This window comes from Bombus vancouverensis, chromosome 17 (genome assembly GCF_051014615.1).
Source record: "Bombus vancouverensis nearcticus chromosome 17, iyBomVanc1_principal, whole genome shotgun sequence".
In the NCBI taxonomy this organism is placed as follows: domain Eukaryota; kingdom Metazoa; phylum Arthropoda; class Insecta; order Hymenoptera; family Apidae; genus Bombus; species Bombus vancouverensis.
This window is the reverse complement of record NC_134927.1, coordinates 2,775,143-2,801,856: the sequence shown is the minus strand read 5'-3', so window position 1 is coordinate 2,801,856 and position 26,714 is coordinate 2,775,143. Positions and strand designations below refer to the sequence as shown.

General features: G+C 41.9%; 1 protein-coding gene across 1 annotated transcript; it reads right to left on the bottom strand.

The window, feature by feature from the left end:
* Window positions 1-12,003: 12,003 nt before the first annotated feature.
* LOC143303902 (uncharacterized) lies at window positions 12,004-18,294 on the bottom strand. The gene is made up of 2 exons (XM_076626064.1): window positions 16,569-18,294; window positions 12,004-12,856 (listed from the first exon to the last, which is right to left on the bottom strand). The coding sequence occupies exons 1-2, from the start codon at window positions 17,533-17,535 to the stop codon at window positions 12,837-12,839; spliced, it is 987 nt and encodes a 328-aa protein (XP_076482179.1). The 5' UTR covers window positions 17,536-18,294; the 3' UTR covers window positions 12,004-12,836.
* Between the last annotated feature and the right edge of the window lie 8,420 nt (window positions 18,295-26,714).

The following is a 26,714-nucleotide window of genomic DNA, read 5'->3' as shown; positions in this document are numbered from 1 at the left end:
ATACGGCACATAAATTAGACTTCGGATTGTAAAAATTAAGAATAAATAACCGATACAGTCTCACAAAAATAGAAGGATAAAGATAGAGATAAGGGATCAAAAACAACAGTTATTTTTCAAATTTGTATGAAAAGCCCTTAAGAAAATAAGTTCCTCCTTAAATTGAAAACAGTTATATGTATAGAAATCAAACTTGCGATAAAAGTAAAAAAGATAGAAAATAAGAAAATTGTATTTGTTTTTATGACTCACTTTTACATGTAGTATAATTTCCACCGCTATTTTAGCATAGAACGCTATTTTCAAACACGAATTGTTCCAACTCGATAGTCCCTTGCTTTACTGTAAACGGAAAATTCTTTCGTGTTCTCAACCAAATTTATCAAATTCCAGCAATGACACATGCTATGTGATTGTCAGTAGAACATGGAGAAAGTTTCCAGTAAAGTTTCGAGCGACTTATCGCCGATTTTCAGGAGACACTGCGACGATATCGCGTGTACAGTGCTTCTATCGGTGTTGATGCGCTTTAATACATAGTGCAAGAGAACACTAATAAGATTTCCCAGTGGGCCTGTAAATCCTTATAGATCACTCAAAAATATATCATATTGTTTGTTTCAACTACTAGCAATTTAAAACGTCGCCTACATATATTTAGAAAGTTAGCAAAGACATATATTTGTTACTGAGCATGATTTCTATCAGTTGAGCGTTGTAGCAAAATGTCCGATACAATTTAATGTTGAATTTGTCTTTTTTTTAGGCTAGCTTGATTGGATTACAGGTAGATTTAAACGATCCGTGTGTTGCATCTCCAAGGCATCTTCGACTCATCGATACGCAGTGATATCCGGCAAACTTCTAGTGGACAAGCGACGTTGCTTGCAGGCAGTTTATATACATGTTTTGGCATGTGTTGTCGGCAGGCAATGTCTACAGACGCCTGTAGTCTGCCCGTACGCGCCTTAAGTTTCACTGACAGACATTGTCCGCCGATTACTACGACATCTGTCTGTGGACAATAGGCCGTCAGTGTGGAGTTATCTTTACCCGAATAATTTAAGAAATATAAAATAAACTTCAACGAAAAGTTGCTAGCTTCGATATCTTACTAATACAATGTTATCGAAATTGAATAAACCTCGTTACTGTATTTAAAAGGAAATTGCATTTATATTTCAAGTTTATAGAGACAACAACAACAACCAAACAAAGAATCGCAACGAAGAAATAAACGGATACAACAAACAGAACACTGGATCGAAGATAGAACAATAAACAAGATAGAACCAAGAAAACAACAGTAACGAAGAACCGGGGCGCAGAAAAAAGCACGAAGCGTGCGAGCTGGAGAGGAAACCTGTGACCGTCGGTGCAAGCGGTAAGCATACAAAATGGTTGCCGAGCAGGAATAATCGGCTGGAGAGCCAACCTGCTGGGACCGAGCTATATGGTGGCAGGTATCGCGTGGCGCCAGCTAAGCGAGCTGCCGCCCGAAAGGGTAGATTTAACTTGTCCAATGATCCGCAAGGAGAGGGCAAGTCGCGCGCCGACCATTTATGCGCGCCATTCCCAAGTCGAACGCGAACATCTAAATGCGAAACCAGTATGCGTTTTTACTGCAGGTATGGCGCGGTAGACCAAAAGGTCGGGCCCTCAAACGCACACATTACTTGTACAATTCGAGTGCTGCAGATACGGAAAAGTAATTTATAATTTATCGTAATTTATCGTAATGCGAATTTTGGCGCGTCGTCATAAATAGATTTTTATTTAAAACGAAATTGTTAAATATCCTTTTGTATCAATTCACATAACGTTAATAAATCAATATTAGACATATTACTCATAAATTGTACATATCTTTGTGCATATACGCATAGTTTTCGTGCATATATCAATATTTGTATATTTTATGTGTATAACTTTCATATGCTTTTCGCAAATTTTACATTCATAAACATCTGCAATCTACACGTTACGTTTTTCGTTGTATTTACAAGTACGGACATTAGATATTCTATTACATTCTTTTATTATAATCTTTTGATATATTTATAGTTGTTTAATTATTAGGTCATCCCATAAGTTCGTGCCGTTTTTCGAGAGGTTATATATGTTAAGATCGTTTACATACCTTTCAGTTTCATGAAAAAATGTAATCCCCCTCTCGTTGTACAACTTCTTCCCATTTTTCTGGTAGGTTCCGTCTCGATAAAAGTTCTCTTGTTTTTCTTTAAAATAATTTTCTATGCTATTTTTGAGAGTGTCAATATTTTCAAATTCTTTAGCTACTAAAAAGTGTTGTAATGCTCTGAACAGGTGGTAATCAGATGAGGCAATGTCTGGGGAATATGGGGGATGTGGTAAAATTTTTCAATTAAATTCAGACAATTTTTTTGTAACGCTTTTCGCGACATGCGGTTTAGCATTGTCGTGGTGGAAGATAACGTTGTTCCTATTCACTAAACCTGGCCGTTTTTCAGCTAGTGCTTCCCTTAATTTTTCTAACTGAGCGCAATATTTGTCTGAATTAATGGTATCACCACTAGATAAAAGTTCAAAATAGAGTATTCCTTTATAATCCCACCATACACACAAAAGAACTTTACGTGGATGTAACCCTGGTTTTGCACAGCGTTCAGGTGGCTGATTTCGTTGGGATCAGCTACGTTTCCGTTCAGGGTTTTCGAAAAGTATCCACTTTTCATCACCAGTTACCAGGGGCGTTTAAGGAATGGTTCACGTTTATTACGTGCAATTAATGACATGCACGTTGTCGTTCGTTCAAGACGGTTCCGTTCCGTAAGTTCATGGGGCACCCAAACGTTCAACTTTGACACCATCCCCATTTTTTTTAAACACCTATGAATCGTTGTCTTAGGTATTTTCAGGACATTTGACATCTCTTGAACTGTCAAACTTGGTGATTTTTCAACAAGATCCCGAATTTTATCTCCGTCTGTCTGAGGAGGACGCCCGGAGCGTACCTCCTCTTCTAAACAGAAATTCCCAGCTCTAAAACGTTGGAACCACTTCCTATAGGTGCGAGATGAAAGCGGATTTTCTCCGTAAACAGCACATATGTTTTTCCTGGCAATTGTTACCGAACTTTCTTTCCGAAATTCATATAACATGAGATGTCGAAAATGGATACGCATTTCACTCGTGATTTTTTACTGTTAGAAGTCACTGTGTTCACTATATTACGATCTTATGCCCACGAAGATCTACTCTAGCCTGTTCTCGATCAGCTAAGCTCAAGTGCATTGGTCCCTTATCGCCGTATGTTTAGAAATCGACACATGAAATATATACACAAAAGTGTATAAATATATACACAAAAACTTATGGGATCACCTAATATGTAAACAATTTTGAACTATTTAATTTAATAAAGACCTTAGATCGACGGATTTTAATTGCTGTCACATAATCGTTAATTCATTACTTTTCCTCCAACTGTCACGAATTTTCACAAAGTGTGTGTTTCGGATCGTTAATCTCATACGGATGTAAACTTCATTTTCTTAATAATCTTGGTCAATCATGTATCACATTTTCTATAAAATCTACAAGATCAGCAAGTGCTCTAATACTTGTGAACAATCATATATCTTAATTCGTGCCTTTTGTATTAATACAGAAGCTTCATGCGAGAAAGAATTTTCGATATAAATGTTCTCAATGTTGTAAATCGAGTTCTGCCAGAGCAACCGAGCCAAACGGACGTGTAAAACAGTGCTTCAGAAAAAGTGCGGCAAGTGGGGAAGAGAAAGTTACGAACGGCAACGCCCATAGCTAAATGGTGGAAACTCGTGTCTTCTACTAAGAAGACTACAAGCAAAACTAAAACGAAAAAGCACATCCCACCGATAAAAATAATTAACAAAGACGAACAATACTACATAAATAAAACAACAAACATATCAAAACCAAGCCAACCAATAAACGAAGAACAGGAATGCTCAGCTACAAACGAAGTTGATATGGAAACAATACCAAACAATGAAGAGAATATTACCAATAACGAATTAACCCAACAGGATGAAAGCTGGAAGGTGGCAAGTTATAACAAGAAACGAAAAATAACAGGAAATTCAGATACAGAAAAGCAGCGATGGCTGCAAGAATTACCATTAAGAAACTCCTTCAGCTCACTTACGAAAGAAATAGACGACCCAACAACCAAAAACACAACTAAATCAACGCAAACTACAAAACCACCACCAATATTTGTCGACGCCCAGATAATAGACCCGCTTATTGATCGACTAAACGATATAGTTGGGAAGGAAAACTACACAATAAAACAAACAAAATTAGAACAAGTAAAAATTCAAATAAACACCCCAGAAAATTATAGGAAAGTGATAAAGGAATTAAAAGAAAAAACGCTGTGTACCACACATTTCAGCTGAAAACGGAAAGGAGCTACGAAATAGTTATAAGAGGACTACATTCAAAAACTAACACAAAAAAAATTAAGTGACGAATTAGCAAAAATTGGTCACCAAACAAGAGCAATAAACAATATGACAAGATACGATACGAAGCATTTAACAACACACTGTCCATACGTAGGGAAAATAAATGAAGTAAAATGTTACAACTGTAATGGAAACCACCCAGCCAGCTATAAAGGATGCGAAATCAGAAAACAATCACAACGTAAACAGTTTCCACCACTTGGCAATAGATCAATCAATAACTACCAACCACAACAAAGTATAACGGATAATTAAGCAACATTGAAAGCATAAAATGAACCAAAAGCTATAAACGGAAACACCGATCCCCAAGGAAACCGCAGCTACGCGCAAGTAACCCAAAACATTAGACAAACAACGCCCACAAACAAACAGAATCAAAGCAACAACACCGAAGACGATACAGAAATCAAAGAAATGCTCAAACAATCCATTAAAGGTACAGAGATATTAAGAAAAATGGTACGTGAGAAAAACACAATACTAAGGCAACAAGTACAACAAACAACAGTCATGTTACAACTACTCACAAACTTGCTAAGTAAAAAATAAAAATGGACATGCTTGAAATAGCAGCATGGAACTCTAACGGACTATAACAAAGGGCCCTAGAAACTAAAACATTCCTGTATAATAATAATATCGACATACTACTCGTATCGGAAACACACTTCACTATAAAAAGTTACATAAAAATACCGTACTACAGAATATATGATACCAAGCATCCCTCAGGAAAATCACACGGAGGGACCGCAGTAATAATAAGAAACGACATTAAACACCACTAACACAGCCAAGCTAGTAAGGAATATATACAAGCAACCACCGTTACTGTACAAACTAGCAGCAACCATTTACAGTTGTCAGCAGTATATGTACCACCGCGACACAAAATGACATCACAAACGTGGGAAGAGTACTTTCAACACTTAGGTGACAAGTATATCGCAACGGGAGACTACAATGCAAACCACACGCTATGGGGATCAAGAATTACCACACCTCGAGGTAGAACCCTGGAAAAATACATTAACAACAACCTCAATATATTATCCACAGGAAGACATACTGGCCGACAGACCTGAGCAAAATACCTGGCCTACTCGATTTTGCAGTTACAAAGGGACTAAACGCAAATAAACTAAAAATAACACCCAGCCTCATTGCATACAGCCCAATTGCTTACAGAAACAAATTAATACTTTATAGCAATCCAGGGACACTATGCAACAGGACAACCAAATGGCAAATTTTTAAAGAAATAATCGAGAGCAAAACCAGTTGCAGCATCCCATTGGAAACACCCGAACACGTCGAACAGGCAGTAACACCATTGACAGAAACTATCCAAGAAGCATCATGGACAACCACTATACCTGAACCAACCAACAGACAAACAAAAATAATTCCATCAGACATACTTGAAAAAATTAGAGAAAAAAGAAAAGCGAAAGCAAAATGGCAAAAACATAGAACACGAGAAAACAAAAAACACCTAAACAAACTTGCAAAGGAAATAAAAAACAAAATAAAAGTGCACAACAATAACGAATTCACAAAATTCATGGAGTCACTCTCTGCTCACGAGAACTCCAACTACTCCCTATGGAAAGCCACGAAAAAAAAAGAAACCAATAAAACTAGTCCCAGCAATCAGGACGGCAGACAACACATGGGCAAGAAGCAACGAAGAGCAAGCTGCAGAATTTTCCAACCACCTTTGAAACACATTTATACCACATAATATCAACAACAGCAACCCCAAATGTCATACGGACGAGGATGCGTTTACCACTAGTACCTCAACTGACAACCACTATACCATACCTAAAACAACAGCACAAGAAATTAGAAACATAATCGAGAAAACAAAAAACAATAAAGCACCACGAATCGACCTAATCAATGGTAAAATCTTGAAAAACCTTCCGCCAAAAGCGATAACACTAATGACAATAATATTCAATGCAATACTAAGAATCCAATACTTTCCTAAACTGTGGAAACTAGCACAGGACATAATGTTACCTAAACCAGGCAAAGAACCACACCAAACTGCATCTTACAGACCAATATCACTACTTCCTGTGTTTTCCAAAATACTAGAGGAAATAATATGCAACCGCATAAAACCAATAATATAGAAGGAAAAATTAATACCAGATCACCAATTTCGATTCAGAAACATACACTTCACTATAGAGCAAATGCACAGGCTCATTAAAGAAATAATACTAGCATTAGAAAACAAACAATACTGTACAGCCCTCTCTATGGACATAGATAAAGCATTTGACAAAATAAACCACGAAAGCCTACTACAAACAATCAGGAAACAATTTCCGGAGCAAATATACCAATTAATAAAATCTTACTTAAGCAGCAGAACCTTCGTAATAAAAATCAAGGACACATACTCTGAAGTTAAAGACATCAAGGCAGGAGTTCCGCGAGGAAGCGTCTTAGGATCAATACTATACACAAAACATACCAACAACTACCAATAGCAAAATACTGACACTCACGGACGACACAGCTGTACTAGTCAGGCACACTAACCCAGAAACAGCAGTCAAATTACTACAAGAACATATCACAAAAATAGAAAAGTGGCTGCAAGATAAACAAATAAAAGCAAACCCCGATAAATGCAACCATATTACATTCACACTGCGAAAACAGACACCATCAAACATCCTACTGAACGGCACGCACATACCGCAAACAAGGCAAGTCAAATACCTAGGACTAGACCACCTAGAAACACAACTCACATGGAAACAGCATACTAAATCAATAATAGACAAAATACAGACAACAAGGAGACAAATGCATTGGCTAACAAGTCGAAAATCCAAATTAAGCATAGAAAATAAATTAAAAATATACAAAACGATCATAAAACCAATCTGGACGTACGGAATACCACTATGGGGGGCAGCGGCAATGAGCCATATAAACAAAATAGAGACAGTACAAGCTAAAATTCTTAGAACAATAGTAAACGCCCCATGGTACGTTAGAAACGAAGGCATACAGAAGGACCTGGGAATACCAATGGTCAAAGAGAAAATTAGCAGACACGCAGAAAAATACAAAGAAAGAATAGGAACACAGCCAAACTGGCTAGCTGCGGAAACGATCAACACCTCAAACATGGATAGAAGGCTGAAAGGGAAATACCCAGCAGACCTCACAAAGGACACAACCAAACAAACACGAAGATGGTATCCCACTGGGGGTAGCTACCCACATAATAATCTAACAGCTAAAAAATTCTACCAAATGTCCAAACTGGACAAATTGTGAATCTAATCTATAAAATAAAAAAAACCTGTGATCTGAGTTTAGATCTCAGTTTAGAGTGATACATCTCCTAAAAGGATTAAGAGATTTTTTAACAAATTCCCAAAATAACAGTGAATTTTAGAGCAAAGATAATGGAAATACATAAACATCTTGTTAATAACGACGTGGGTATACTGATAGGAACTAATATCTGCAGAATATATGAATGTCTTAAACATAAGGTAATGCTAAAAAACGTTCTCTTTGTCCAACGACCTCTTGATTCCTATACAACCTCTCCTGGTTATCTTGCGCACGCGTAACATTCACGTACCGTTACATGCATTGCCATTCCATACTTTTCGTATCCTTTTTATACTGTTACTTGAATATAGAATTATATAAAAAATACAAGAGCACAAAGATATAGAAAATATAAAAATATAAAAATAAAAGATTACAAAACTGTCAAAATTACAGAAAATCAGATTAAACATTAGTACCTATATTCTACATTCTTTTTGTATTACATATATATTTTTTACATTATAAATGTCGGGTTTACATTAGAATTAGGGTTAGGGGCGTGAAACGAATCTTCATTTGGATTACACATTGTCGTTGTGCAATAGGGAAGACATTGACTAGTGCAACTGCGATTATTATAGAATCGGACAAGTAACCGTGGTAATTAGATACTCGAGAAATTAATGACAATGATCCTAAGTGCAATAACGAATCCGCGGTCAACGGAATAGTGGATGTACGGGCTCACAAAATCTAAGTCGGATGCGTAATATTCACTGGTCGTAAAGGGTTACTTCTTTCATCAGTGAGATCGCGAGCGAGAATGCCTTTCCCGTCCCGATGATGTCACAGAGGAAAACTATAATGGGGTGTGTCTAAGGACACGAGATCATCGGATTCGTCGAGAAAAGCCTTCGTCCAGAAAGTAAGGGAAATTGGCGTTGCTGCTAATTGGTCAATCTCCATATCGGTGGTTAGAAAAAGATGCTAGGCGCCCTCGAGGGAAAGTTGCTAGTGGGAGACGCCGCTCGTTGAAAAATAGGTCTCCCCTATTTTCCCGTAGTTGGGACAAAGACTGTTTGTCTGTTTGAAGGACTTTAGTTGACTAAATCTTAAGATTTATAACGGGCCCTCGAGCTAGCCGAACACGTACTGCGGAGACGCATCGACATCTGGCAATCATCTTACTCGAAGAATAGCGTCTGCGTGCGGCGAGCCACGGGACAGAAACCGTTGGAATGTTTACTGTCGCGTGTCGCCACGAATATTTCTTTTAAGGAGAGCTATAGAATTACTCCATACCTTTGTTAGACAAAGCGTTCATCCCGTAACCGCGGCTACGTTCGGCGACTGACTGTCGCCTCGAGCCCAAGCTCATTATCACAACTCTCGAACAATTACAATCGGATTGAATAACTACAATTGTTCAATTACAGACTCCGGTGTTCTTTCATCTCCGACATATATATATGTCGAGTCAAGTTCCGAGTCTGGGCCCGAGTCGTCCTCGTGGCGGGGGCTTGGGACAGGTAAGGATTCCTCACTGAAGCTATCCATGTTTTCTTTTACACTGAAGTTATTTTTATTGACACACACGAAATTGTTACAGAGTTGACACAAACTCACAATGACCACATACTCGCGACGCTAGTGACAATGGTCTTAGGTTCGATAACGAGTCCGCGGACAACGGGACGGTAGTCGTACGCACTCGCAAAAATCTAAGTCGGATTCTGTGTTGATATTCACTGACCGTAAGGCGTTAATCTCTTTTTGTCGGTGAGGTCGCAAGAGAGAATGACTTTCCGTCCCGGTGATACCCCAGAGGAAAACCATGACGGGGTGTGTCTAAGGACACGAGATCATCGGATTCGTCGGGGACATCCTACGTTCGGAAAGTAAGGGAAATTGACGTTGCTGCTAATTGGCCAATCTCCATATCGGTAGTTAGAAAAGGATGCTAGCCGCCCTTGAGGGAGGGTTGCTAGTGGGAGACGTCGTTCGTGGAAAAATAGGTCTCTCCTGTCTTCCCGTAACTGGGACAAAGACTGTGTATCTGTTGAAGGATTTATGTAACTAGATATTAGTGTTTATGACGGTCCTCGGGCTAGCCGATCACGTACTGTGGAGACGCGTCGACATCTGGTAAACATCCTGCCCGGAGAATAGGATCTGCGTGTGGCGAGCTACGGGACAGAAACCGTTGGAATGTTTACTGCCATGTGCCGCTACAAATCTTTCTTTTAAGGATAGCTATAGGATTACTTAATGCCTTTGTTAGATGGAGAGTTCGTCCCGTTGACCGCGGCTACGTTCGGCGACTAATTGTCGCCTTGAGTCCAAGCTCATTGTCACAAGTCTCAAACAAATACAATTGATTAGAATGACGGCAAATCGTTTAGTTACAACTGTAGATTTTAATTACAATGTTTTTATGGATTTTCCCGAGGTTTCAGAGGGAAGGCACCGGTGTCCTCTTATCTCCGACATATATATGTCGGAGATGAAAGAACACCGGAGCCTTTGGAATTTTGGATAATCCCGCAACATTGTAACCTAGAGTCTACTATAGCTGTAATTGAACAATTGTAGTTATTCAACCCGATTGTAATTGTTCGAGAGTCGTGATAATGAGCTTGGGCTCGAGGCGACAGTCAGTCGCCGAACGTAGCCGCGGTCACGGGAAGAACGTTTTGCCTAACAAGGTATGGAGTAATTCTATAGCTCTTCTTAAAAGAAATATTCGGGGCGACGCGCGACAGTAAACATTCCAACGGTTTCTGTCCCGTGGCTCGCTACGTGCAGACCCTATTCTTCGAGTAAGATGATTGCCAGATGTCGATGCGTCTCCGCAGTACATGTCCGGCTAGCCCGAGAGCCCGTTATAAATCTTAAGGTTTAGTTAACTAAAGTCCTTCAAACAGACAAACAGTCTTTGTCCCAACTACGGGAAGATAGGGGAGACATATTTTTCAACGAGTGGCGTCTCCCACTAGCAACTTTCCCTCGAGGGCGGCTAACATCCTTTTCTAACCACCGATATGGAGATTGACCAATTAGCAACGCCAATTTCCCTTACTTTCTGAACGAAGGCTTTTCTCGACGAATCCGATGATCTCGTGTCCTTAGACACACCCCATTATAGTTTTCCTCTGTGGCATGATCGGGACGGGAAAGACATTCTTTCTCGCGATCTCATTGATGAAAGGAGTAACTCTTTACGACCAGTGAATATTACGCGTCCGACTTAGATTTTGTGAGTACGTTCATCTATCATCCCGTCGACCGCGGATTCGTTATTGAACCTAGGATCATTGTCATTAGTTTCTCGAGCACCTAACTACCGCGGTTACTTGTCCGGTTCTATAATAATCGTATTTGCACTAGTCAATGTCTTCTCCATTGCATAACGACAACGTGTAACCCAAACGAAGATTCGTTTCACGCCCCTAACCCTAATTCTAATGTCCGCTCCGACATATATATATATGTCGGGGTTGCATTGAGGATCAGGTTGGGGGCGTTCGGCGAGTTGCCCTGAGGAGCAGCCATCGTTGCGATATCACGCAAACACCGTTTATTAACGCAAATATCGAGAGTACAGAACCGGCGATCAACCCGGGGTTAGATGCTCGCGGTACTGGTGACGATGGTCTCCGGTTCGGTTACGAATACGCGGCCGACGGGGTGATAGATATGCTTAGTAGAACTCAAACGTGCACTGCTCCTGATCGTAAGACGCTCCGTGCTTCCTCGCACAGATCTCTAGCAAGAATGCCCCAGTGCCCGTCCCGAGGATGCCCGACCCCCGTGTCTCCATCGGTCGCTTTTGGAACCAACCTGCCTGTCCATTAGGAAACTCTTAATTGCCGGAAGTGACCTAGGTTTTATGGCGGGTCCTCGGGCTAGCGGTACTCGTGTCGCGCAAGTGCCTCAACTTTGGGTATTCATTGTCTGAGGGGCCCGTTGGAATGTTTTACTGCCCGATACTTCCTGTACTGGAGGTCATACTGTCGCTCTATACCTTTGCTAGACAAAGCGCCCGTCCCGTCGACCGCGGTTACGTTGGGCGACGGGCCGTCGCCCCGAGCCAAAGCTCACCATCACCAGTCTCGAACGATTACAATCGGATTAGCTAACTGTCATCGTTTGACTACAGCTATAGTAGACCCTGGAGTACACTGTTGCTGGACTATTCCAAGTTCTAGGTGTTCCGGTGTTCTTCCCTCTCCGACATATATATATGTCGGGTCACGATTCGAATTTTGGGCGCCCGACGACTCTTCATGTGGACTAGCCATCGTTTCACAAAGCCGAGATTTTATTTACACGTATATACAGGTCTATCACTAAGCTTAACAAATAATAAGTACAACTAATAATAAGTCTAACAAACACTAAGCCTAATGAATAATACGATCTACGAATAATTAAATTAAATAATACTATTAGCAATGTTTGAGTTCAAACGAATCCACGGTCACCGGGATAACTCCTTACTAAGCGAAACTAACTTAGACGCAAATGCGATCGTCGAAAATGCTCGATGTATCACTCTCCAAGGCAATCGCAAGAATGCCAGCCTCGTGGAGATTTTTCTCCCTGTACGATTGCATTTTGTTTTCTATACCCGTTTGGAAGCATCGAGAATGTTCCAAACGCCGTTGCTAGGCAGTTTCCGCCTGGAGTTTTGATTACTAAATACAATGTATGTCCCATTGCATCGGCACCTCCGAGGCAACATCACACGTGGCTCGGCCCGCTCTCGAGGCCGCATGCCGCCACAACCACATTTCTCGGAAAACACATACAACCACTCCAGACCTCCGTTAGATAAAACATCCATCCCGTGACCGTGACTACGTTCAGCGACCGATTGTCACCTCGAACCCAATCTCGCTTATTACAAATCTTAAACAATTACAACTATAATAAAATCTAGGCTAAGGTACTAGAGGATGTTCCCAAAATTTCCAAGGAAGGGCTTCGGCTTTCCTTTCATCTCCGACACGGCCATCCTGACTATCACACGTCCTCGGGTGTACCTTCGTCAACAAAACAAAAGGAAACAAGATTAGTGTCATTGTGATTAGCATTCAAAGTGCCAGTTGCATTCTGCGTGCTTTCAGTCGGGTCGTAATGACATGACGGACCATTCTCGATTTCACACCCAAATGGGTCTCATCCTTCGAATCGCACATACTCTCAAAGTTCGTTACATAACCAGCTTCGTAACACGATCGCTGTCAACACTAGACCGCCTCCAGCCTCGTGACATTGTCACTGTCGGTACTAGACCAGCTCCAGCTTCGTGACATCGTCGCTGTCGGTACTAGACCAGCTCCAAATCCGTGACATTGTCGCTGTCGGTACTAGACCAGCTCCAACCTCGTGACATTGTCGCTATCGGTACTAAACCAGCTCCAACCTCGTGGCATTGTCGCTGTCGGTACTAAACCGGCTCCCAGCTTCGTGACATCGTCGCTGTCGGTACTAAACCGGCTCCCAGCTTCGTGACATCGTCGCTGTCGGTACTAAACCGGCTCCCAGCTTCGTGACATCGTCGCTGTCGGTACTAAACCGGCTCCCAGCTTCGTGACATCGTCACTCCCAGTGCCTGACCGCACTGAACTCCGTCCCATGGCCGCACCTGGGCTCATATAATTCTACGATCCTCTGGGATCGGGGTACTCACATCGCCATGGTCACTGTTCTCGTCATCACAACAGACATCCAACTCCGCAGGAATGCGACTATCCGGCATTTTCCTTAACCTGTCATGACTGTACTTGTATGACCTTTTCCCATCCAGTGTTTTCAAGGTATATCGGTCTCCTTCCAGGACCTCCGATATCACAAACGGACCCCTGAATTTTGGATCCAATTTTGTCTGGTTCCTTTCTTCATTTTGGCGTAGTACCAAATCACCAGGATTAAACCTAACTACTTTAGCTTTGGTTTTATCGAATCTCTCTTTGTCATACCTAGCACTAGTTTCCATCTCTTTTATTGCCTGTTGTCTTACACTGGAGATATCTATTTCTTTTTCCTCAATGTTATCAGGTAGTAATAAGTCATACGGTCTTGCTGCTCTACCAATCAATAACTCTAAAGGACTCGATTTGGTTACGCGGTTGATGGTGCAATTCAAAGCCAATTGCATCTCCCCGATCGCGTCTTGCCATGAACGCCCGGTCGTTTCTACCGTTGTGAACATATTTTTTAACGTGCTCATAACACGTTCTACTTGCCCATTGGCCCTACTTGCACCGGTCGCGATCAAATGAACTTTGATTTGTTTGCTTGCACAGAATTCTTGAAATTCCCGGCCCGTGAAACATCTACCCTGATCTGCTATTATCCGACAGGGACTACCGAACAAAAACACGGCGGACTTAAGTGCCTTGATAACGCTGAGCGAATCCAATTTGCGTGTGTGATATAAGTGCACGAATTTCGTAAAGGCATCGATCAAGACGACGACATACTCTTTCGAGTCATTCTTGCCACTCAGCTTGCCCGTTATGTCCATATGCACCGTATGCCACGGTATGCCGGTCTTAGGTATAGGATGCAGTTCAGCCTGTATTTTACCTGAACTAGCCTTCGAAACTCTACAAGCATGGCAGTTCTCGACAAACTTGCGAACATACTTCGCCATTCCCTCGAACCAATAATACTCATAGAGCTTCTCGAGCGTTTTATCCCATCCTAAGTGCATAATTGACTGATGCACATGGTTGATGACGGACCATCTAAAACCTCTCGGAACAATGGGTAAGCAAAGGGTTCTGCCCTTTCGTTGTACTTTACGGTAAAGTGTACCGGATCGCAGTTCGTAGGTATTCGCGATATCTTCCGCGAGCTCTTCGTTCTGTAATTTATTAACGATTTCGGAGATTTGCGGATCGCGACGTTGTTCCGCTAATAGCCAGTCTTCGGAGATCTCGGCCAGATTAATCTCTTTCTCTGCGACCTTGTCTATCATACGGCGATTCAAGTCTACGGGGTTTCGCGAAAAGAAATCTACGTGGGCCATTCGTTTACCCTCTCGATACATGATGTCAAAATCGAATGTTTGCAAATAAGCCCACCACCTATAAACCCGGTCGTTTAAGTTTACTTTGTTGCTGGAGGCTTTCAAAGAATTACAGTCCGTAACTACTAAGAATTTCCGTCCATGTAAGTAGTGTCGGAAATGCTTAACGGCGCTTACTACTGCTAGTGTCTCCAGTTCGTACGAATGATACCTAGATTCCGCGGGACTGGTCCTTTTACTATAATATTCGATGACTCTGTTTTCCTTTTCGACTCTATGCATTAAAATAGCTCCATACCCCTCCGAACTAGCGTCGGTATGTAGCTCTATGGGACGATTGGGATCAAATATCATTAACACCGGCGCGTCGGTCAGAACGGAAATTATCTGTTGTCTTATCTTTTCGTGCCTGTCCGTCCAAGTTATGTGCTTGTTACTAGAAGTGAGTGCGTACAAGGGTTTCATCACTTGCGAAAATTTAGGAATAAATTTTCGGAAGTAAGAGGCCAAACCTATAAACTGCCTAAGCTGTGTGACGGTCGACGGTGCAGGTAAAGAATTCAAAGCTTGTATTTTTCCCGGGTTTGGACGAACTTCTCCGTTACGAATTACATATCCCAAATAAAGTACCGACGTCTTCAGAAAAGAACATTTAGCGAAATTGAAAGAAAATCCGGCGTTTACGAGAGTGTTTAGTACAGTGTGCAACCTTTCTAGAGCTTGATCTATTGAGTCGGCGATTATTAGAACGTCGTCCAAATAAACAACGACATACGAATAAGCGAGGTCGCCTAAGGCCTTGAAAATGGCTCTCTGGAAAACGGCTGGTGCATTTTTCAACCCAAACGGCATCGTCACGTATTCGTATTGACCGTCGGGGGTAACGAACGCAGTATATTCCGTCGAGTTAGGGTGAATGGGAATCTGGTGAAATCCGCTAGCCATGTCCAGGCTAATGAAGTATCTCGCACTCTGCAATCTCGCGATTTGGTCAGCAATAAGGGGTAAGGGATACCGATCCGCGACCGTATTTTTATTCAGCGCTCGAAAGTCTACGCACAATCTGTCTGAGCCGTCCTTCTTCTTCACGAGTATTATAGGGCTCGCGAACGGCGAATTACTAGGTTTTACAATTTGCGCTTTAATTTATTCGTCTATCCTCTCGCGTACTATTCTTCGCTCTTCCACGCTAAGCCTGTAAGGGCTTCTCTGCACGGTGACGTTGGGATCGATTAGCCGTATTTCCAACTGGCCCGTACTGACGCGAGTACGCGGGAAACCCGTAATGAATGATTCTTTAAATTTTTCGAGAACAGAGATTAATCGATCTTTATAGTTACCGACCACATCAGTGTCAACCTCGTTAATGTTGACCGCATCTTCCGCGACTTTACCACAAGCGTTAACGACCTTTGTTTTACAAATAACGAGGCTATCTTGCGCGATATTTACGTCGAATCCCTGGCTCAAAATCTCGCGACCAATCATGATGTCGTATTTTAGGTAATCGTCAGCAAGGACATGAAAAACTATCTCCAATGTAAGATCGTTAATACGAACAGTGGACAAAATCTGAAGTGTACTCTTAATACAAGTATTCCCGATCCCCCGCATCACTACCACATCGGTTATTCTTTTACCCGAAAATTTCGAGGCTAGGGACTCTTTGATTAACGAACACTCGGCCCCAGAATCAAAGTAAAATGGATACGACTCACCCAGATGGCTTAATCTACCAGCCGGAGCTTCTACTACACAGGAGTCGATCCGGCGTTCGTCAATGGAATCGTAGTTTCTTTTCCGCGATGATGGGCAATTAGGCGCGATATGTCCCTCCTCGTGGCATTTGAAGCAGGTCACCTTCGACGATGCGGCTGGTCGTTTTTCCTTCGGGTTTCGTATATCCTGCTCCTTCCCCGTTTGTGTTTGCAGGCGACACTCCGTTCTCCTATGTCCGTGAGCACCACAGCGGTAGCACTTAATCCGAGGAACTGATAGCCTGCTGCGTTTAGCTTCAGGTTCCGTTAGTGAATTTCTTGGCGAAAATGTCGGCTGATCGTTGTAAGGGAGAATCCTCATTTCATTATGAAATTGGTCCTCCGTCCTGATATTATTCGCGAGCGTTAGTCGCCGAAAGCGTCGATCTTGTGAACTCAGCATATAAAGGGCGAGGGCATTGATCACTTCGGGCATCGTTAGATCTTGCAACTTCATCTGCAGCATGGAGCGGAGGCGACTACCGTACGCTCCCGGAGATTCAGTCTCCGACGGTCGTTCTCTGGATATCCTTATTAACGCCGAAGCGGCTGTCTCTCTGCCACCAAAACGCGAAAGAAATTGTTCCTTAAACGTTGGCCAGGTAAGCTTTCCACCGCGCACCATTTGTGAAAGCCAATGCGCAGCAGAACCCCTTAGGGCGCGATTTAGAGCGGAAAGTAACGCACTCTCTTGCATCGGGTGGTCTTTCAAAATCAGATCAGCATGAGAGCACCACGCGGATGGATCGGCGCCCGCGCCTTCGGGGTCAAAAAGTGGTAACGTTGCATCCTTAGATTCCGTACTCGGTCGTTGCTCCCCCGGTTTGTGCGCTAGCGTCTGAATTAACTCGCGCATAAGGTCCATTTGCTCTTGTAGCACTTTAAACGGTTCTGATCCCACTTCTGATGTCGGATCACGACTCTTCATGTGGACTAGCCATCGTTTCACAAAGCCGAGATTTTATTTACACGTATATACAGGTCTATCACTAAGCTTAACAAATAATAAGTACAACTAATAATAAGTCTAACAAACACTAAGCCTAATGAATAATACGATCTACGAATAATTAAATTAAATAATACTATTAGCAATGTTTGAGTTCAAACGAATCCACGGTCACCGGGATAACTCCTTACTAAGCGAAACTAACTTAGACGCAAATGCGATCGTCGAAAATGCTCGATGTATCACTCTCCAAGGCAATCGCAAGAATGCCAGCCTCGTGGAGATTTTTCTCCCTGTACGATTGCATTTTGTTTTCTATACCCGTTTGGAAGCATCGAGAAGGTTCCAAACGCCGTTGCTAGGCACACTCGTTGGAAGCATCGAGAAAGTTCCAAACGCCGTTGCTAGGCAGTTTCCGCCTGGAGTTTTGATTACTAAATACAATGTATGTCCCATTGCATCGGCACCTCCGAGGCAACATCACACGTGGCTCGGCCCGCTCTCGAGGCCGCATGCCGCCACAACCACATTTCTCGGAAAACACATACAACCACTCCAGACCTCCGTTAGATAAAACATCCATCCCGTGACCGTGACTACGTTCAGCGACCGATTGTCACCTCGAACCCAATCTCGCTTATTACAAATCTTAAACAATTACAACTATAATAAAATCTAGGCTAAGGTACTAGAGGATGTTCCCAAAATTTCCAAGGAAGGGCTTCGGCTTTCCTTTCATCTCCGACATATATATATATATATATACATTTTAAATGTTAAGGTTATCTATTTTATGTTTGTTAAATATATTTAATTTTATATTTCCCCCCTTTTTTTTAATTAATAATATATCTATATATATATTTTTTTACATTTGTATTTGACAGTGTAGTTGCGCATAGAATTTATTAAAGAAAAATGTTAACAATGTGTTTTCATGATTTGTTTCTCGCGCCTGACTTCCATTAATCCCTAATATTCCTGTCGCCATGACGCGCGTTAGTTGTTCCGATGCGCACGTGTAAATCTAACATGGCTGCTCATAAATGTTATCAGTAAAGTTATAGTGGCGGGTCTTTAGTTTTGTTTGATATCGAAGTAATTTTCCGTCTGTCGCTCGTTTTTCCTTATTCTACCGCAATTAGAACATTTATTTATTAATATTGTTTAAAGTGACAATAGTATTGTTCGTGTGAATATACATATATATATATTTATGTTGTGTGTCATTTTAATATGACTAATGTTTTGTAATTCTTCGATAGCGTTATTTATTGTTTTGAGTAGTTTATTTTATAGAGTGTTCGATAATATAAAACATACGCACACACACACACATATATATATATATGTCGGGTTTTCATTAGAATTAGGGTTAGGGGCGTGAAACGAATCTTCGTTTGGGTTACACGTTGTCGTTATGCAATGGAGAAGACATTGACTAGTGCAAATACGATTATTATAGAACCGGACAAGTAACCGCGGTAGTTAGGTGCTCGAGAAACTAATGACAATGATCCTAGGTTCAATAACGAATCCGCGGCCAACGGGATGACAACCGAACGTTCACACAAAGTCTGAAAATAATCACTGATCGCGAAGGCGTTACTCCTTGATCGATCAGATCGCGAGCGAGAGAATGCCCTTCCTGTCCCGATGATGCCACAGAGGAAAACTATAATAGGGTGTGTCTAAGGACACGAGATCATCGGATTCGTCGAGAAAAGCCTTCGTTCAGAATGTAAGGGAAATTGGCGTTGCTGCTAATTGGTCAATCTCCATATCGGTGGTTAGAAAAGGATGTTAGCCGCCCTCGAGGGAAAGCTGCTAGTGGGAAACGCCACTAGTTGAAAAATATGTCTCCCCTATCTTCCCGTAGTTGGGACAAAGACTGTTTGTCTGTTTGAAGGACTTTAGTTAACTAAACCTTAAGATTTATAACGGGCTCTCGGGCTAGCCGAACATGTGCTGCGGAGACGCATCGACATCTGGCAATCATCTTACTCGAAGAATAGGGTCTGCACGTGGCGAGCCACGGGACAGAAACCGTTAGAATGTTTATTGTCTCGTGTCGCCACGAATATTTCTTTTAAGGAGAGCTATAGAATTACTCCATACCTTTGTTAGACAAAGCGTTCATCCCGTGACCGCGGCTACGTTCGGCGACTGACTGTTGCCTCGAGCCCAAGCTCATTATCACGACTCTCGAACAATTACAATCGGGTTGAATAACTACAATTGTTCAATTACAGCTATAGTAGACTCTAGGTTACAATGTTGCGGGATTATCCAAAATTCCAAAGGCTCCGGTGTTCTTTCATCTCCGACATATACGTATTCATATGCATATTTCTTCTGGCAGTGTAGTATTCATACGAAATGAAATGTCACTTATTTATTTTATATTAACTTCATTTAATAAGATAGAACACGCACACGCACACGTATATATGTATATATTTCTGGCAATGTGATTTTCATTTAGATTCCTTAGCGATATAATGTTGTGTATTTGAGGTTATGTGTCAATCATTTGATTTCATATATACATATATATCTTGTATTGTGGCAACATAGTATTGAAGGTTTTGTTTCTAGATTATTGTGTGTTTAATGTGTGTTTACATACTTGTGTTTGATAATAGAATTCCTCAAGTCGTTGCGGTGTTAATTATTTTGAGCGTTTGGCCTATCGATAGGTTGTCGCTTAGTCGCAAGTGTTGCGTTGTGTGTTCTATTTCTTTTGTAGATTATTAGTAGTGGTTTAGTTTAGAATATAGATTATTTATATATTTATGTAGAGACATGCATGTTTCGTAATGTAGTTCTTATTTTATAACTCTTTACCGGAATGTAGGCTGGTTTTAAGTATGTATCTTAGATTACTAATTTGATTTAATAATGTAGAATGCGCACACATTAGTAGTAATTTAGTTTAGAATATAGATTATATATATTTATATATAGACATGCATGTTTCGTAATGTAGTTCTTATTTTATAACTCTTTACCAGAATGTAGGCTAGTTTTAAGTATGTATCTTAGATTACTGTTTGATAGAATGCGCACACATATATATATGTTTCTGACAATGTAACTTTTATTTCTTTAATAATACAATATTGTATGTTTTATGTATTCGTTAGACTATTAGTTTTTGACTTCATATATACTTATATTTCATAAATTGATAATATTGTATTTGTTGCATAGTATTGGAAGTACTGTCTCTAATATTTACTAGTTTATTACATGTCTGGCATATATGTTTATACTTATATGCAACTCTCCAAGTTGATTGATTAAAATATATTTATATATACATGTATTCCTGGCGTTTCAATTATTTCCCCTTTTGTAGTTATTCTTATTTCCTGGTTTATTTGTTTGGTTCGTAACTCGTTCAATCCATTAGCTGGTTCTATTTATTTTATTTTATACTGGTTGGATTTATATTATATTGAACCACAAGTTTTCAAATTGCAAGTCGGTTATTGGTAGGTTTATTTAGAGTTGTGTGTATATGTGTTTTGTTTATTGGTTGGATCTATTAGTCGCCCTCGTTTTGTTAATCCTTCCTTTAGTTTCGTAGCGCCGTGTGTTCGTTTGTGCATTCAAATCCTTATTCGCGCGTTTTGTATAGAATGGTTTTCTTGTTCTTGTTACGGCGCGTGCGGAGCGCGGGACGTGACACCCCCGCCCTTGGAGTTCAAATTTCCAAAGGAAATTTGACTGATGGTGTCTCTGAGTTCGCTCAAGGCGGACGTAGATGTCGTTGGTTGTTGAGTGACTACCGGTGTTATCGATATCCCTTGAGGTTGTGATGTTTGATCATCGATATTTCGTCTTCCTTTGAGATATAGTAGCAGGTGGGTGACTGAGCCGCATATTGCTCCTAATAGGGCGATTCCACATCCGTAAGTTTCACGTAACTGGTATCCGTATATGGCTATATCTATTATCGTCTTGATTAATTTAAACATTACGAGTATTCCAAATATTGCTGCACTGACAGTTCCAAATTCCATGAAACCAGTCCATAAGCTTGATACGGTATTTTTCGCTATTGTCCTTAATGTGTTTTCGTCCATCATTCCCAGGATGTTTACTGTTCCAGGGACGATTGTTTTTCCTGTCGCTCCTCTGGCCAATGTGTTCAAGACTGCAGATTTTTCTGCCGGGAACATGACGTGGTCCCGTAGTGCGTCGAGGTCTTTTTGGGTATATATTCCGCTCGTGGCCAACGACGATGGTGCTGAATATCGCGACGTTTGGCGCACGTCCGGGCGGAGTTCCTGTGGTGTGATTCCCTTGCCAAACGGGTAGCTCCGAGTAGCATTCTGTTGTATGTCGTACCTTTACTTGTACCGGAATGCATTCGACTATATGGACCGCTTCTCCTGTGATCAGAGCCATGTGTCCTGGGTTTTGGTTATGGTGTATGCAAATTCGTCGGGCGGTAAGTTTGCCAAGCTTAAAGCGTTCTCTATTAGTTTCTTCTGTGTGGTGCGTCTTTGTGTCGGTATATCATGGTATAATGTTGTCATTTGTCATTTTACTTTCGAGTTTATTAGAAATAAGAATAACCTTTTATTATTATTAATGTAGTATCGTGGACGAAAGGCCTGGGAAATATCGGACGAACTATGAACAGTGTCGCGAGAGCCGAGGCGCCGTCGGGCCCATCAATGTGTCATCGGTCTTTTCAAGTGCATAGTTTCGTGGAAAAGACCTACGTGACCCTGGCCACGAGCGTCTGCAGAACACGTGTGCGGTGGGCCTAGGAAAAGGGCAATAGAATGCGACAACAGTTAGTCGAGAAACAGTGTGCGAGTCGAGAACGAGAGTGCGAGTCGAGGAGCCGAGTGCGAGTTGAGCGGAGACGGAGGTTGCGAGTGGCGTTGCCGAGAGAGTGTGGATTGCGCTGTTTTCTGTACGTTTGGTATGAATAGTTCAAGTTAAGCCACAATCGTCTTTTCTGTCTGATTAACATCTCTATTGTCCACTCTTTGTGAACATATTACATCACGATATTACATATTTTGGGGGCTCGTCCGGGATTGGACAAGACAGAAAACGAAACGGTTTAACAGAGCTATTCGAGCTAGTTGTGAATTTACCGGTACGCGGTGCGGTAAAAGACGATATCGTTGACTGTTTAAGTTTGTGTTGTGTGAAAAATGGCCAACGTCGGGGACGAACGGTTGTCGGGTGAAGAGGGTTCGACGCTGGAGGAGCTGAGGAATAAGCTCGCGCGAATGAACCTCCCTATATCGGGTGCGAGGTCAGTGCTGATTGCAAGGCTGAATCGGGCGTGTAGGGCTGGACAATCGTATCGTAAGGGATCGACGGGCGGTGAAGAGCTAACCGATCAACGAGATTTAGAAAATGTACAGAGAGCTGAGCGTGATTGCAACGAAGATGAGGATGTTGAGAAAATGAATACGAAGGAGTTGAAGGAGCGCCTCGCTAGTTTGGGTTTAAAAACGACGGGAAGAAAAGTAGAGTTACGCGCACGGCTACGAGCGGCCATGGATGGTAATGACATATCGTCGGAAGAAGAAAGCGACGACGAAAGTGAGGATGAAGATGGCAAGAAAAACGCAAGAGAATACAAGAGAGATACGCGAAGGGTGTATCAGGACCGTGACGAATGTTGTCGAAGGGCATGTGTTGGTTCGACGCTGAGTTTTAGAGACGTCGAAGATGCATTAGAGTCGTTTAGTGGCAACAGAGGTGAAAATGTCGAACGATGGTTCGAGTCGTTCGAGGAAGTCGCTGATACGTGCATGTGGTCGGATGGGCAGAAGGCAGTCTACGCCAGGAAGCTGCTGAAGGGATCAGCGAAAATATTTGCGAGCTTCGAGTGTCATGCCAGGACTTGGCATGAGTTGAAGAGGGGGCTAGTGAAAGAATTTTCGAGGAAAGTCAACAGTAGGCAAGTACATCAGAAACTTGAAGAAACAAAGAAGGAGAGTGATGAAGCATGTTTGGCTTACATGTACCGCATGCTCGAGATAGCCAGCCATGTGGACATGGAGGAGGAAGCAAAGGTGGAATACATAGTGGATGGAATAATAGACGACGAGAACAATAAGGCTATATTGTACGGCGCGACGTCAATCAAAGAGTTGAGGAAGAGGTTAGTGATGTACGAAGAGCAGAAGAGTCGCAGAGCAAAGTCGATTGTGAAGTCGGCTAAAACCCAGAAGAACGGGAAGCCCAGTCAATCTGTAGATGCAATGAAGAAAAGAAGATGCTTCATTTGCGGTAGTGAGGATCATCTAAGTGTTAAGTGTCCGGAGAGGGGAGAAGGTGTTAGGTGTTTCAAGTGCAGCGGATTTGGACATATTGCAGAGAGGTGTACGGCACAACCGAAAGAGACTTGCGTAGTGTCAAGATCCGAAAAGGGGAAGTATGTGAAGGAAGTGGCGATAGATGATTGTAGGTTTGTGGCATTAGTGGATACAGGTAGTAACCTTACGTTCATACGAGCGGATGAGTATGTGAGGTTAGGATCACCACCTCTGGGAAACTGCAAACTTAAGTTTGATGGTTTTGGTTCCGCTGGCAATAGTACCTGGGGCGAGTTCACAAGGGTAATGACGGTCGACGGGTGCGACTTTACTGTCACTCTGCATGTTGTCTCGAATAAGGTAATGACAAGACACAGTCTACTCTTAGGTACCGACTTTTTAGACCAGGTAGAGTTGCGAGTCAAACGGGGCGAGGTGACATTTTTACGACTCGACGATCAGACCGACGGTCACGAGGACGCGCCGGATGTACTGAGGGTAAACGCGATAGAACAATCCGACGAGATCGACTTGTCACATGTACGAGAATCTCATTACCGTGAAGCCATTCGGGATCTTATTAAAGGGTATAGGCCGGAGAAGAAGAGAGACGTCGGGATAACCGCGAAAGTAGTTTTGGAAAGCGACAAGCCGGTAGCGCGAAGACCGCGAAGACTGGCGCCGTCGGAAAGAAAGGAAGAAGATGATTTGATGGAAGCGTGGACAAACGAGGGTGTCATCAAATCGTCAGACTTGGAGTATGCGAGTCCGATAGGTGTAGTTAGAAAGAAAGATTTGTGTGTGCGTGTGGCTAGATGGGCCTTGTTACTAGGCGAGATTAAGTATCAGGCGTGTCATCGGCCGGGGAAAAGTATGCAGCATGTAGATGCTCCGAGTAGGAACCCCCTGCCGAGCACTATGTATGTAACGGAGAGTGAAGACGGGCTGATTGCACGGTTGAGAAGGGCACAGAACAAGGACATTGAAGTCTGTAGGATTTTGGACGCCGCAACGTGCAGTCAGGCCGATGGGCAGGTAGTAAGAAACAATATTTTGTATAAGGAGTGTGAGGACGATGTGCTAATAGTAGTATCGAAGGCGATGCGGGCTCAGGTAGTCAGGCAAGCGCACGAGCGTGGGCATTTCGAGGTTACCAAAACAGAAGCTATGGTCAAGAAGGACTTCTGGTTCAAGGGGTTACGCGAAAGGGTCGAACACGTGGTATCCAACTGCCTTGACTGTAGCCTAACCGAACGAAACATAGGTAAGCTGGAAGGGAACCTGCGAAATTACAAGAAAAGAAGAAAGCGTGCGAAGCAGTACCTGAGGAAGGACCCGTGCACACCTCGATTTTATGAAACCTTGGGTCCTAAATGCCGAAAGTGACGCATCTGATGACAGCGAGATAGAAGGCAACATCTGAGGGCAGATGTTATTGCAGGATGGCCGAATGTAGTATCGTGGACGAAAGGCCTGGGAAATATCGGACGAACTATGAACAGTGTCGCGAGAGCCGAGGCGCCGTCGGGCCCATCAATGTGTCATCGGTCTTTTCAAGTGCATAGTTTCGTGGAAAAGACCTACGTGACCCTGGCCACGAGCGTCTGCAGAACACGTGTGCGGTGGGCCTAGGAAAAGGGCAATAGAATGCGACAACAGTTAGTCGAGAAACAGTGTGCGAGTCGAGAACGAGAGTGCGAGTCGAGGAGCCGAGTGCGAGTTGAGCGGAGACGGAGGTTGCGAGTGGCGTTGCCGAGAGAGTGTGGATTGCGCTGTTTTCTGTACGTTTGGTATGAATAGTTCAAGTTAAGCCACAATCGTCTTTTCTGTCTGATTAACATCTCTATTGTCCACTCTTTGTGAACATATTACATCACGATATTACATTAATATATATATGTCGGGTTAACATTAAGATTTAAGGCGCGTAACGACTCTTCGTTTGAATTAGCCATTGTTTTACAAAACAGAGAATATATTTACACGAATAAACAAGGTTTTACAAATATTATGAATAATGAATTTTTATAAATGATATGATTGATTAACAAATGATAAATTAAATTATTAATTAGATTAAAGAATAATAAGTTTTATCGAACAATAAAAGAAACGAATAATATATCTTACGATTTACTAATTTAACGAATAATGAAAATTAACGATTGATAAATTTACAAATATTGAATTTAATTTACGCTATAAACAATGATCCGGGATTCAAACGAATCCACGGTCAACGGGAAAACTTTAAACAATTTTTATAACACAAAAAAATACGTTTGCCGAATCACTCGGAAAAAATTACTTGATGTATCACTTTCCAAGGCGATCACACGAATGCCTCTCTGATTAAAATCTTTTTCGTAATACGACTGCATTTGTTTGTTATATTCTCGCTGGAAACATCGAGAAGGTTCCAATCGTTGTTGCTAGGCAATATCTGTCAAAAGTTTGTTATATACTCCTTGGAAACATCGAGAAAGATCCAAACGCCGTTGCTAGGCAGTTTCTGTCTGGAGATTGATTCCTCATACAACGTGTGTCCCATTATATCGACATTTCTAAAGTACAATTCTATGTGATTTCTAGGGAGAACAATACAACCAATCCACACCTTCGTCAGGCAAAACGTTTATCCCGTGACCGTGGCTACGTTCAGCGACCAGTTGTCACCTCGAACCCACTTTCGCTTTTCACAAATGTCAAACAATTACAGATGACAATTACTTAATTACAGTTATGATAAAATCTGGGCTAAAGCATTAAAAGGCCTCCTCAAAATTGCATAGGGAAGGCTCCGGTTTTCATTTCATCTCCGACATATATATATATAGAAAAAGAAAATTTTTATATTTATAT

What these genes read in the sequence shown, in the direction of transcription:
- LOC143303902 (XM_076626064.1), bottom strand. Translation starts at nt 17,535, where the DNA reads ATGAAGAGTCGTGATCCGACATCAGAAGTGGGATCAGAACCGTTTAAA. An exon ending in TGGTAGATTAAGCCATCTGG is followed by an intron (nt 12,857 to 16,568) that starts GTGAGTCGTATC and finishes TTGTTGACGAAG; the next exon opens with GTACACCCGAGGACGTGTGA.